Genomic DNA, 15,026 nt, shown 5'->3' on the forward strand with positions numbered 1-15,026 from the left:
AATAAGTTGAAAAAAAAATAACTAACCAATTCTCTCTCAAATAAAATATTTAGTAAATGAATAAATAAAACAACCTTAAAAGGAAAGGCAGATTCCCAGCATAGTGTTTACCAAATTAGCATTTACATTAGATTACTGACAATTACCAGTCAATAATAATGAACTTTTACTTTCTAGATTTCAAACCACTGGAAAGTACAAATAACTTTTTTATGCACAGAGTACTAAACAATAAATGATATTCACAATGATCACTTGAGTTATTATAATTATTAAAAATTGAAATAATGACAGTAGCCTTTCTGTTAGGTGTACCATAGTATATACTAATACTGTGGAACCTCAGTTCTCAAACTTAATTCATTCCAGAAGGCTGTTTGAGAAGCAATTTATTCACAAATCGAATCATTCTTTCCCATTAGAAATAATGTAAATTGAATTAATTCATTCCAGACCCTCAAATGATTCCATTTTAACCTTTCTTAAATACACGTCTAATGTACTGTTTAATCTATGAACAAACACTTCTTAAATTTAACAAAACATCCCCTACTAGCCTTAAACAAATCACTTTCACCACTCATTCTAGGGGTGTCTGTCAGGAGGTCAGTATGCAGCATCTTCTCCTGCTGTCACTGGCTAACTACTTTTGGTTTATCCAAATCAACAACAGTTTTCTACCTCTTCAATTGCCTGTAATTATTGTTTCTTTCACACCATTAGCAATGTTAGCACTCTTGATGGCCTCTTTATGTTTTAAAATTGTGCTAATTGTCCATTTCACCAGCAACAAAAGCAAACACACACACACACCATATATTCACAGCATAAATTCATGAGATGTTAGCCATAAATGACTCAGATGCATTTTCTCCTTTGTTTGTGGCCTGAGGGATGCTTTTTGTCATGCTGATGTATCAGCATGAAAGGGCTGTCAGGTAGAAAACTGAAGCTTGTTCAACAACCTAGACATTTTTTTCTGTGAACAATTTGATGGAGAACCTAATTGTTCCAGATGGGAGATGTTCAAGAACTGAAGTTTGACTGTACTATCAAAATCTGGCAAATGAGCCCTAACTGGTTTGGTTTAGTGGATAGAGTGTCGGCCTTCTGACTGAAGGGTCCTGGATTCCATTCCGGTCAAGGGCACATGCCTGGGTTGCCAGCTTGATCCCCAGTAGGGGGTGTGCAGGAGGCAGCTAATCAATGATTCTCTCTCATCATTGATGTTTCTATCTCTTTCTCCCTCTCCCTTCTGCTCTGAAATCAATAAAAAATATATATTTTTTAAAAATCTGGCATATGAAATACAGTACTTTAGTTAATAATTAACTAAAATAATCAATTTACCCAATCTCTGATTGCTCAAGCGTTCTAGGTGAACAGGAATTGAACAGAATACTAATAGTTTTTTATAAAAAGTCTCTTTTTAGACCAAAAAAAATCCTTACTCATGATAAAGGAGCAGCTCTACCCTTGGGGGGATAGGGAGAATAAACTCATATGAATTGATATTATAGAGGATATAAACTATAAACTAAACACTTCTAAAAGGGTGACCTCATGCTCATAGTAATCTTCCTGAAATAATTTCTCACACAAAATAAGTGTAAAGGATCCATATTAAAGCAAAACCTCACCAATATGGTTAATTTGCAATTTAAATTAATGGAGAATATAAATTACAAAATACTTTATTATATTTAATTACAACCAAAATTCAAATTAAGCTAACACAGAGTTCACATCAATTCAATGTATGTTAAGATATATATCCTGTCACCACAACTCTATTTATACTTATTTCCTTCTAAAATTAAGAGAAAAAAATAAGCTTTCATCCAATCACTAGCAATAGAATCTTAATTTCTAAATTTTGGGATAAATTTTAAAAAGTTGGCCCAGTGATTAAGTGTCAACCTATGAACCAGGAAGTTATGGTCTGATTCCCCCTCAGGGCACATGCCTGGGTTGCGGGCTCAATACCCTGTGGCAGTTGTGAGCGAATCAATGATTATCATCATTGATGTTTCTATCACTCTCTCCCTCTCCCTTCCTCTCTCTGAAGTCAATAAAAATATTTTAAGTCATAGCACCCTACATAAAGGGAGGGAAAGAACATTTAAATATTCTGAATGCCCACTACTTGCCAGGCTCACTTTCCATCTTATTCAAGCCACAAAGGCAGAGAGATATTACATTGTTTTATATTACTAACTCCACTTAAAAGATGATTAAACTAATGCTCAAAAAATTTAGAAACTTGCCAAAAAACAAACAGCTGGTAAAAGGCAGAGCTAGCACTCAAACCCAGATCTTCCAGATGACAAGGTCCATGCCCTTTCCACTATGCCAAACTTAACAAAATTTAATGTTACTCCTTGTGGCAAAGTTCTACTCCTAGGATCTTCAATATCCCCAATTTGCTTCCCTCAGATCAGTCATGGGAGTATTTAATATATAATGCTCTCCCTAATAACGCATTTCATCATGTAGAAATCCAACCAGAAGTCAAAAGCAAAACTTTAAAACATACAATAGATTCATTAGAAATATGACCTATTAATTAAAGAACAAAATCATTCTTCAGTGATTTCATAAACTCAAATTAAGTTTAATATTTTAGCTAAAGCATAACAGGGGGTAGAGGACTGAGAGGATGGGGAGAGTGTTGTTTTGTTTTCAGCTCAATAGTAAATGACACAAACTACTCTCGGGAAGCTAGAGTCTGAAAAAAAATCTATTTTACCTCCTTTTTTTTTATCTTAGAGAGAAAGAAACATCAATCAGTTGCCTCCTGCATGCACCCCCGAGCTGGGACCAAACTGCACCTGGGCATGTTTCCCAGACCAGAAATAGAATCCACCACCTTTTGTTGTACAGGATGACGCTCCAACCATCTGAACCACACCAGCCAGGGCTATTTTATCCCTTAATATTACCATAATATTATATGACTGAACTTGAATATTTTCAAAAATACAATTATTCATTAGATTAAACTGTTAAAATCAAGGTCTTATTTACCTGAAAAATATGCAAAGATATTTCTGAAGACAAAGGCCTACTACAAAGCTATGTAGTCAAAGTAGGTCAATAAAAAATATTCTGTTGCCAAAAGATACCATTTTGATCATCAGGGAAAAAATATTTCTAAATCTTAATCTCAGATTTTCCTACAGCAAATAGTTAAACAAGTAATCCTTCTTTGAGTGACTCAACCACTTTATCTGGCACCTAGTACCAGATACTTTATTTACCAAGGGTTTCTAAGAGCTTACCAAATTAAATGAGTAACATAGTTAAAAAACTTACCAGAGCATTTTCTTTTATCTTTAGATTATCTAAAGCCACATTACCTTTTAAAAAAGAAGAAAAATATAGTTAATATACTAATAAGTAAAACCTGTCATATGGCAGTACTAACTACTACACTAAGTGCTAAGAAGACAATAGTGAGCAAAGCAAACTTTAAGAACTTAAAAAGCTATTGGCACAAAAGATTTGCTATATGTGCATAGGAATTGTTGGTTGTAGCACACTTTAGATGAGTCGAATGCAAAAGAAATTACAAAATATTTAAACTGCCTAACATTTAAACAGACAATGAGAAAGAATTTGGAAACTTTCAGCCTAAAGAAGAAAAGAAAGTATCCATCATTTTGAATAATTAATTCAAAATCTCAAAACAAGGACATAAAGAGATGACTACTAGAACAGATCAATTATTTATCCTTTCAGGATTCTTTCTTTAATTATGTTGTCAATGAACATTTTCTATAGAAATATGGTTTTGGTCTTTTAAAACTCCAAACATCCTACCTTTCCAATGATTTTTGTTTGAGGTTCTAACATACTTTAATTAATCCAATGTTTCTTAAATCTATTCAGGTATTAAGTTACAAAAACTAAAACCATAATGATACTGTTACGTTACTCAAATTTTAAACACTGTACCCATACTGTATTTGTCAATACACAATACTTATATATTCTTGCTTACCTAGAAATGTAAGCAAAAGTTTTCATTTCACTCAAATCTCTAAATGTTGATAAAACTAGTGTCAACATTAAATGCAATCATAAATTCTTCAGTTATACATTCTTAATCACTCATTACACATTTATTTTTGAACAAATACTATGCTTCCTATGTTCTCCATAAATATTTTTCAATCAAGTAATTTTTTCCTCATAGTATTTTGGAGTGAATTAAAAATACATTATACTAGAGGCCTGGTGCATGAAAATTCATGCACTGGAGGGGGGGGGTCCCTCAGCCCAGCCTGCCCCCTCTCACAGTCCAGGAGCCCTCAGGGGCAGGAGGCGACCCAGCGATAAGGGGAAGGCGATGCCCCCATCATACCTCTGTTGCTGCCACTGCCGGCAGCGCAAGCCTCGGCCAGCCCTGTTTACCTGAGCCTCGGGCGGCCCTGGGTGGCAGGGTAGCCACCATTCGAGGCTTGCCTGTGCCTCAGGCATCAGCTGGGCAGCCACCATCCGAAAATTGCCTGCGCTTTGGGCGTCAGCTGGACAGCCAACATCCAAGGCTTGCCTGTACCTCGGGCTGGCCCTGAGTGGCTGGGGGGCTGAGGACGGGTCCAGCCGCACCATGTGCCTGCCACTCCTTACCCCCCGGCGGGGCTGAAAGGACTAGGGGACTCTGGCAGATCTGAGGGGCCTGGGTGCCACCATCTTGTGGCTATAGGTGCCGCCATCTTTGTGACGGCATGACAGTCCATTTGCATATTCCCTCTTTATTACTCCATTGTTAGAAATTTGCTTTTCCCCAGACCTCAGATTTACTCAAGCATTTATTAAGCACCTACTCTGAGTTAGGTGCTGGAAAGAAAGAGATTATTAAAACAACATCCCTTCTACTGAGGAGCTCACAGCCTAGCAAAGGAGATTAAATTTCTAAAATTTTGCAACTATTCTACTGGCATTCCAACAAAAGAGTTTACAGGATGCAAAGTAGGAACCACCTCACTCTGCCAAGGAAGATCCAGAACTTCACACAAAAGTTTAGGCTAGAAAGCTGAAGAAATATTTACCATGTGGATAAGAAAAGAGGGCAGACATCCATGAGTAAGACATTTTAGAAACCACAAGTAAAGATCTGGTTAGCTGTAGAGTGTGAGAAAAGAATAAGAGATAGCCCAGCTGTGGTGGCTGAGTGATTGAGTGTCGACCTGTGAACCCAGGAGGTCATGGTTCGATTCCCCGTCAGGGCACATGCCTGGGTTGCAGGCTTGATCTCCAGTGGGGGGCATGCAGGAAGCAACCAATCAATGATCCTCTTTCAACACTGATGTTTCTATGTCTCCCTCTCCTTTCCTCTCTCTAAAATCAATAAAAACATATAGAAATATTTTTTAAAAGAAATGGGGAAACAAAAAAATGTAAATTCTTATATGCATGCATACCAGTCCTTCAGTTGATCTCTTAACCCTCCCCCGAACCCTCCTCCTATTTGTAATACTTTAAACAATAAATAAAGGTAAATTCTAATGTCAGTATGACCTCAATATGTTTTATATAAATTGCTTCTATATCTGATATCTACCTTATCTATAGATACACAAAAAAATCTTTTCCTTTTACTTAGCGCCTAGCAAGCAAATGTATACATTGAGTGGCCAGATTATTATGATCTCTGAACGCATAATAATCTGGCCACTCAGTATATATCCTATATCATAAAAGGCTAATATACAAATTGTCCCCTCAACCAGGAGTTCGACCGCTCATGTCCCCTGCTCCTGGCCAGGCTGGCTGGACCCCACTCATGCACAAATTCATGCACCGGGCCTCTAATATATATACAGTATATATACACATATATATACTGAGTGGCCAGATTATTATGCGTTCAGAGATCATAATAATCTGGCCACTCAAGTGTATATTTCCTCTCTGAAAAATGTGAATGTTATCTATCAAACCGTAAATATATCAATGAAATAAGAATGATACAGTCAAAAAACTATTTGCAATGAAGGAGGAGCCACTAGCCTTAATACAAAGAAAAGGGGAGGAATAACAGCATATTTCAGATTAACACCAGGTTAAAAGTGCATTCACTCATTCAACCAGTAGATGAGTGCCTTATCTAAGTAAGGCACTGTGCTAACAAGTATTCTTCCATTAAAGTACATGTTTTTCTGCAGATACATATATAGGAGTTACACTGTCCATCTATGAATATCAGAAGTTCTATTAAAATAAAAATAATTTATAAACCTAAAATTAAATACCCTTCCTAGACAACCATTTTATATTTAACTGAATACTGAGAAAAAGGTTAAGATTTAGTTTTCCATTTCTACATCAAGATAACATGATAATTTCATACACATGCAAGTCACTTTACTGCTATAGCCAGATTACCTGGGCTTAAGAATACATAAAGGCCATAGGAAGTTCCTGAAAACCTGAGGGAAGGGTAAATATTTGTGTCTAATCTTTTAAAAAAGGCGGGGGGCAGGGAGAATGACTAATAATTGGAGATGGATAAACTTAATTTTGTCAATAAGGAAGGCATTAAAGCCAAACCCTCAATCAAGTGTCTCTAATTCCATGAGGTTTGGAATTTCTATAAAGTAATTTCCTGCTATGATGGACTGACAGGCCCAAAGGATGAGAGTAAGCAGTAAGTGTAGTCTGTGCATCAGAAGAGAAGGTTTCTGATTTTGACCCTATATGATTCTCCGTAATAAACTAGAAACATTTTTGGATGAGCGTACATGGTTAGAGAGTTCAACATAAAGTTTCTAAGCTACTCTTGAAGGATATTTTAAACACCTTGAAATGGTAAATACCTGATCAAAATTTACCTAATAATCTTTACTAATGAACCAGAAGATGAAAATGAAAGTAAATCCATTAAATTAGCAAGTAACACCAAGATAAGCAGAGCTGGAGTTATTTCAAAAAATAAAATAGGAAGAAAACATAGTCGATGTGAGAAGAAGGCTGGGAGAGTTAAACACACACACGACATTTATTTTTGTAGAAATAAAATGTTCCTGAGAAATCAAAATCCTATCTAATAAAAGAGTAATATGCAAATTGACCATCACACCAAGACACAAGATGGCCACCAGAAGATGGCCTGCAGGGGAGGGCAGTTGTGGGCAATTAGGGGTGACCAATTCAGCAGAGGAGGGCAGTTGGGGGTGACCAGTTCAGCAGAGGAGGGCAGTTGGGGGGGGGACCAGGCCAGAAAGAGAGGGCAGTTGGGGGGGGGGGGGGACCCAGGCCTGCAGGGGAGGGCAGTTATGGGCAATCAGGCCAGCAGTTAGGGGTGACCGGGCCAGCAGAGAAGGGCAGTTGGGAGTGACCAGGCCAGCAGGGGAGGGCAGTTGGGTGGGGCCAGGCTTGCAGGGGAGGGCAGTTAGGGGTGACCAGGCCAGCAGGGGAGGGAAGTTAAGGGTGACCAGGCCAGCAGGGGAGGGCAGTTAGGGGCAACCGGGCTGGCCAGGGAGTTGTTAGGGGGTGATCCGGCTGGCAGGCAGAAGCAGTTAGGGGCAATCAGGCAGAGGCAGGTAAGCGGTTTGGAGCCAGCAGTCCTGGATTGCGAGAGAGATGTCCCCATTGGGATCGGGCCTAAACAGGTGGTTGGACATTCCTTAAGGGGTCCCAGATTGGAGAGGGTGCAGGCTGGGCTGAGGGACAACACCCCCCTCCCCGTGCACAAATTTTGTGCACCGGGCCTCTAATAAATAAATAATAGAAAAAGAAATGTTTGATAAATTATAAAAAAAAACCAGGCTTATTCCATTATTATGCCATTACCATTTTATTTTGGTTGGTATTTTTGTTTACATTAACAAGAAAGAGGAAAGCGAAACGCTGTTTTAGAACTTCACTCGTTCTTCAGTGATGTGAACAACTTCTTGATTCAGTTGAATCAGATAAGAGGTTTCGAATACTGGAAGATTATTTCCTAGATTTTTTTCTGCCATTCACATTTTTCTGTCATCACTGGTGCTGGCATAATATGGAATAAGCCGGCCTAGGTCCAAGAATAACTTTTAAAACACAAAATAGCCTATAAAATAAATGTAAGAAATATAATGCTAACATTAAATACCTCTAGTCATAAATAATCTATCTGAACTTTCACAGAGGTTTAGTTATACCTTTCTTATGGCACTTTACTATATAAATCCCCAACCTGATTTATAAACTCCAGATTCTCTTCATCGTAGGTGCTCAATACATATTGACTTTATTGATTTAGAATGCATATTACACTGTGATAGAAACAACTACAAGACTATAAATCTTTATATTTTAGAAAACACTCTCAGATCTATTACATTACTTGATCCTCACAGCCTCCTGGTAAAGGAAGCAGGACATGTACTAGTATATTAAGCAAGAGAAACTGAGGCTTAGAGAGATTAAATGACTGGTCTAAGAACACTATGTCAACTAGTAAGTGGTAGAACCAGTGCTCAAGTTCTGATTCCCAATGCTGTGTTCAGAATATCACACTATCCCTTCCCCCATTCCCCCTCAAAAAAAACAGAGCAGAAAGGGTAAAGGATTTTAATTGGAAGATAATTCTATCTCCCTGGAGGAAAAAAAAAATGCCATATAAGAATTAGACTCAGCATTAAGAGGCATGTGTAGTTGGTAGATCCATCTCTAGTCTTTGCATTTTAAGACTGTGAAGAAATTCAAAAACAAAAAGGGTAACTAAAACCAGTACAACGAACAAGACCATAACCAGAAAGGCTGGATAGTCAAGGTTTATATTAGGAAGATTACCAGAGCAAAGGACAGTGCCACAGTTGAAAATATACAAGCAAGAGATAACACTGCAAAATGGTCATTTCAGTTGTGTGTTTTTTTTAACTCTGCATTCTTCCAACCCAGCTGGTGTGACTCCGTAGTTGAGCTTCAACCCATGCACCAGGAGATCATAGAAATGCCCGGGTTTGGGGCTTCATTCCCAGTAGGAAGTGTGCAGGAAGCAGTGGATCAATGATTCTCTCTCATCATTGATGTTTCTATCTCTCTCTCTCTCTCTCCCTCTCCCTCTCCCTTCTCCTCGCTGAAATCAATAAAAACATATTTTTTAATCTACATTTTTCCAAAAACAAAAGACAGAAATTCACAATTTATAATTTACAACTATTTAGGATCATAAAGATCTTTAAAGCCTAATCTCCTGTCACTTATACATGAAAAAATCAAAGCCTAAAGTTATACAATTAATTTATGACAGTGCTAAGAATAAGAACCTATATCTCCTGACTCCCTGGTCAATATTCCTAACATAAAACATACAAGTTAACCCAAAACTGTGATTAAAAACAAAAACAAAAAAATGAACCAACAACAAAAATCTCATGCCTAGTCCATGAAACAAGCTTTGTATATCCTATGTAATAAAAGGCTAATATGCTAAATGTCAGATAGGCTGTTCAACCAATCAAAGCATAATATACTAATGATATGCTAAGGCCGCTCAACCGCTCACTATGACATGCACTGACCACCAGGGGGAAGACAGTCGACCAGTCGCTAAGACGTGCACTGACCACAGGGGGGCAGACAGTCGACAGGTCAACCAGTCGCTATGACATGCACTGACCACCAGGGGACAGATGCTCTGACCGGTAGGTGAGCTTGCTGCTGGGGTCCAGCCCATCAGGACTGAGCGAGATGGGCCAGACTCGCCCTGGAGCCCTCCCGCAGTCCCTCCCTGGTTGGCCAACCTCCCACGTCCCTCTCCAGCCACGATCATGCACCGTTGGGGGTCCCTCGGCCTGGCCTGCGCCCTCTCGCAATCAGGGACCCCTTGAAGGATGTCAGAGAGCCAGTTTCGGCCCAATCCCACAGGCCAGGCTGAGGGACCCCACTGGTGCATGAATTCATGCACTGGATCTCTATATAATAAAAGCCTACATGACCATTACGGCGGAACAACCAGGACAACCAGTCACTATGATGCACACTCCCACAGGGTAAGTGCCACTCAGCAAGAAGCCGGGCTCACGGCTGGCGAGCACAGAAGTGGTAGCGGGAGCCTCTCCCAGCTCCATGGCAGCACTAAGGAGCAGCGAGCCGAGTGGTAAGGAGCAGCAAGTAGGCAGACAGTAAGGAGCAAGGGGTCCTGGACTGCGAGAGGGATGTCCGACTATTAGCCCGACACCAGGAGCAGGCCTCAGCCGGCAGTAAGACATCCCCCAAGGAGTCCCAGACTGCAAGAGGGCACAGGTCGGGCTGAGAGAGCACCCCCCCCCATGCCCCCAGTGCATGAATTTCATGCACTGGGCCTCTAGTTAGAAAATAATGAAAAAAGAATATGTGGTGCTTTGTATTTTTTATTTAAGAATTCCTTTATGTATCTATAACATAAACACTCATTTATTTAAAAGTATATTAAAATATTCAAACATTCATTTTCCAAATAAGTGAGCTGCAGTAAATTACTGATCATTTTTTTAAAGCACAAATCAAATTATTTTAATAACTAATGTTTTAGTAAATACTGAAGAAAATATTGTAGGGATTCATTTCAATTGAATGTAGCTATTTAAACCAAATTAACCAATCTAGACACCTTTCAATAGGAATGCACAGTGAATTATCTTGGGAGGGGAAAGTGGGAGAGGGGGGAGGAAACAATTAACTCTTACTCTTTCCATTTCCCTACTGAAACAGGAAGTCTTGGCAAAGAAAGCTGGAGATCTGCCACGTTACCACTGAACTTTCTCCCTTTCAAGTACACTTCACAGATCTCATACTAGTGAGTAATGCGGCAGAGCTTCCTAGCAGGAAGGTTACCAAAGTACCAACTTCCATTTTTATTTCTATAAAAAGGGTGAATTTTAAATTTTTGATGCTATATAAATATGTGGAAAAGTGTTTTCAATTTAAATTTTAGGCACTGCTTTAATTGATGATAACTGAGCCTAAACATATTACATTACAATATTGAACTTTTTGTTATTTATTTTATTTTTTTTAATATATTTTATTGATTTTTTACAGAGAGGAAGGGAGAGGGCTAGAGAGCTAGAAACATCGATGAGAGAGAATCATCGACCAGCTGCCTCCTGCACACCCCCTACCAGGGATGTGCCCGCAGCCAATGTACATGCCCTTGACCGGAATCGAACCTGGGACCCTTCAGTCCGCAGACCGACACTCTATCCATTGAGCCAAACCGGTTTTGGCTTGTTATTTATTTTATATGTTATAGACAAGCTAATAAGAAATGTGACCTTCACTAAATCAAGTGTTAGCTGGGGGGATAGGACTAAAAAAAATACCTCTACAAGTTTAGAAATACCTAGATATGCTATGTTTTATGTGTCATGGTAAAAAGAAGCAAAGAGGCCTGCTTTTTCTTGCATTCTCAAGCTCCCTGCAGCTATCTATTAAGACAATCCTATCCTATATAATAAAAGGCTAATAGCCAAATTGACCAAACAGCAGAACGACCGGTCACTATGACACGCACTGACCACCAGGGGGCAGACAATCAATGCAGGAGCTTCCCCCTAGTGGTCAGTGCACTCCCACAGGGGGAGCGCCACTCAGCCAGAAGCCAGGGTCATTGTTGGTGGGAAGCGGGCCTAAGCCGGGAGGCGGACATCCCCCGAGGGATCCCGGACTGCAAGAGGGCACAGGCCACGCTGAGGGACACCCGCCCAGTGCACGAAGGTCATGCACCGGGCCTCTAGTTTAATATATTAGATTTGGATTCACAAACATCAACAAAAGACTGGAATTTATCTTCATTTATCTTGTCATATTTCATGACTGTGGCCTCTGCTCACCAGTACTGAGTAAAGAAAAGGAAAAATACATTATTTGACTATCATTTCTTACCATGAAGACAGAGCAAGGAGCAGTATGACTTATCTAAGAAAGGAGCACACACTGCTCTGGTCTTGTTCAAATCACAAAAGTTTAGTCAGAAAAGATGACCCTGAATAAACCTTTTACAGATAAACTACTGATCACTGTTCAGTAATTTGCCAAACACCATACAAGTAGGCAGTATAGAAGATGGAATTAGATCCCAGGTTTCCTCCTTCCTTATGCTGCTCCAACAATATCTGGCAGCTGGTGGAAAAGTATCAGGGGTGAAGTGAAGGACAGACAGCACAAAGATCAGCAGGGGCTCAGCCTGGTTTGCAGATCTACAAACTCTGAGGGCACTCCACCTGGCTCCTACTCCTGGTCACACCTGACATCCAACACATCACAGCCTCTAAGTATATTTACTTATCAAATGGAAATGAGAGCAGCCGAACTCTGAATGGAGGATTTTCCTTACTTTCCACAGTACATCAATTTGAAAAATCAAATTGACAAGGGTTCTACATAATATGCAATACTACTTGAACCAAATTGCAAAACATCTGCCATTTCAACATACCTTTTCAAGTATTTGTTACTCTTAAAACAATTATAACCTGGACACACCTCAAATAGCCAAGGGCTGTGCAATTTATCTCCCAGTAGCAGTTTGTGAGAAACAAAAATCTAGATAAACCCTACTTGCCTTGGCAGCAATATGCCCACCAGGCACTTTTCTGAACCTTTGAAAACCTGACTTACAAGCTAACTAGCAGGTAATATAAGTAATGTAAGTGTAAATTCAAATGCAAGTAGGTTTTGTTTCTTTTAAGAAATTTGTTTGGGAAATAAGAACTGTTTGTGTGGTGTTAGCTTTACACAAAATTATCACACTATAGAATATGAAAGCCTTATCAATAAAGAAATTTTAAAAAAAATAAAAATTAAAAAAGAAGAATATGAAAGCCTTGAAATCTGACGTCTTGAAGAAACATACTCATGAAAATAAAGTAAAACAAAGCAGGTTGTTTTCAATCACTCAGCCAGGTTTGTTTATCATCACTATTTCTATCAGTATTAACAGCTTAAAAATTATACTTACTAAGGATTTTCACATTATCTCTCAGTGTTATTTCTCCATTCCACAGATAAGGAAACTAAGACTTAAGAATGCTTCTCCAATTTAAAGACAGTATCTACATATAACTTCCTGATTCTAGACATTCAAATAAATTTCCCCATCCTTCTCACTCTACAACTTTTTTTTTTGTGGATGTCATTGTGAAATATACATGCATATATATATATATATATATATATATATATATATATATAGTTCACATATGTGTAATTGCAGTTAACCCTTGAGCAAGGCAGATTTTAAAAATCCAAGTGTAAGTAGACCCACATGGTTCAAACACATTCAAGGGCCAGGTTTTTGTTTTTTAACTAAAAATAAAGTCAGGAATAAATTTTAATATACTGTATTTAATCCAATATAATAAGATATTATCACTTCAACATGTAATCAACATAAAAGTTGAGATATTACATTCTCCCTCCTGAATATTTTCTCAAAACTTGGTTGTATTTTACACGTACAGCACTAACCACATTTCAAGTGCTCAATAGCCATAGCTTGCTGACTGAATTAAAAGCAGTTCCATCCTTTTGAGTAATTCTCTGATTTCCCTCCAAGCCTGACAAAAATTCCCAAAACTCTTCGTAGAGTTAGAAAGTATCCCCAATGACCCCAAAGTGTGACGCATCTTTAGTGCAAATAATTAAGCTTTATGAAGAGTTACTACTTTAGTGCAAGTAATTAAGCATACTACTTACTGTCTACTTCTATACACAGCCCCTAGGATAGAAAGGTCGGCGTACATTCTTGGTCAGGCACCTAACTAATGAGGATGCTGGTCGTGGCTTGCCTTCCTTCCCATCGCTACAAAACAAAACAAAACTGAAAGTCCTCCTCTTTGGGGGGGAAAAGTAAATACGAAGGAAAGAAATCACTTTCTCGGAAGCTGACAGTATTAGGAGTAGGAAGCCCTACTGACACGCCTTTTGCAATGATCTTCCCCTGCCCATCCCTTCCCAAGCCCTGCAATCCCAGAGAAGACAGCCAGCTCCTGGTCGCTATAAAATGCCAAAGATAAATGCGAAATGCAAGTTCCCTTTTCTCTTTCCTTGATGCCACTTTCTTTGAGCGTGTGCGACCATGCAACCATCCTCGCTTCACGTGACGCGGGAGCAGAAAAGGTTTTTATTTTTGTTTTTTATGCTACGGAGCCACAGGGGCCACGCTGAGGGCTGCGAGGCGAGACCCCCCCCCGCCCCCAAGGGAGGCAGGTGGGACAGGGCCAGGGCTCGGGCCTCAGGGGTCCGGGCAGCGCGAGCGCGACTAGCCGCATCTCCCACCCGCGCCGGCCCCGGCACCTAAGGGAGGGGGAGGGGGAGGCGGCACTGGTCTCTCGGCGCCTCGCACCTGCCGGCTGGGAGGGGGGCCCGCGCGAGCGCCCACCCCGGAGGCGGGGTCTCGGCAGCGAAGGGAGCAGGGCCCGGGCAGGACTGGGCGTGGAGCCCGCAGCGTGGGCCCCGCAGCCCGCGCCCGCACCCCGCCGGCCGCGCTCTCTCGCTTACCGCCCCAGATGCCCAGCTTCAGCTGGGACTTGTCCAGGTTCTCCACATAGTCCCCCAGGAAGCGGTTCAGCAGGTCCGCGACCACCGACTCCAGCACCATGGTGGGGCTGAGGCGGCGGGGAGGGAGGAGCCGGAACCGCGGGGCGCAGCTGAGGGCGGCGCAGCGCGCGGCGAATGACAGCCCCTCCGGCGCCGCCCCGCCCCCGCCGCGCGCGTGACCCGGCCTGTGCGCAGGCGCGCCGCCGCCCGGACCCGAAGGTGCGCGGACCCGGCCCCAAAACTCGCCGCCTCGTACAGCTGGCACCCAGGGCCTAGGGTGGGCGGAGGAGCGGAGGGGAAGGTGGCTTCGGGCCTGCCTCGGCAGCCGTACCCGAGCGCTGCACGAGAGGGAAAGAAGTCAATGAAAGGGAGGGCAGGAGTCACTGAGCGCGGACATGTGTGGGGCCGTCTGCTTGCCCGCCGTCATCTTCTGTGGATCTCGGGTCCGCAGAGCTCCACCATCTCCGGGGAGAGCAGCCGCGCGGCGCCTCCACTGGAGCCGGCCCTGCTGCGCGGCG

At 41.2% G+C, this 15,026-nt stretch overlaps 1 protein-coding gene across 2 annotated transcripts in view; it reads right to left on the reverse strand.

Moving 5' to 3' along the window:
* VPS13C (vacuolar protein sorting 13 homolog C) overlaps positions 1 to 14,605 on the reverse strand; it is a 190,577-nt gene extending 175,972 nt beyond the window's left edge. For both annotated transcript variants that reach the window (XM_079768767.1, XM_079768768.1), the window contains exons 1-2: positions 14,470 to 14,605; positions 3,316 to 3,359 (exon numbers count right to left, since the gene is read on the reverse strand). In XM_079768767.1, the coding sequence (XP_079624893.1) occupies positions 3,316 to 3,359; positions 14,470 to 14,569 (144 nt within the window). In that variant the 5' untranslated portion in view covers positions 14,570 to 14,605. The remainder of the gene's footprint in view (positions 1 to 3,315; positions 3,360 to 14,469) is intronic.
* Positions 14,606 to 15,026: the final 421 nt, after the last annotated feature.

The sequence above is a fragment of the Cnephaeus nilssonii genome (genome assembly GCF_951640355.1).
Source record: "Cnephaeus nilssonii genome assembly, chromosome: 4".
NCBI lineage: Eukaryota > Metazoa > Chordata > Mammalia > Chiroptera > Vespertilionidae > Cnephaeus > Cnephaeus nilssonii.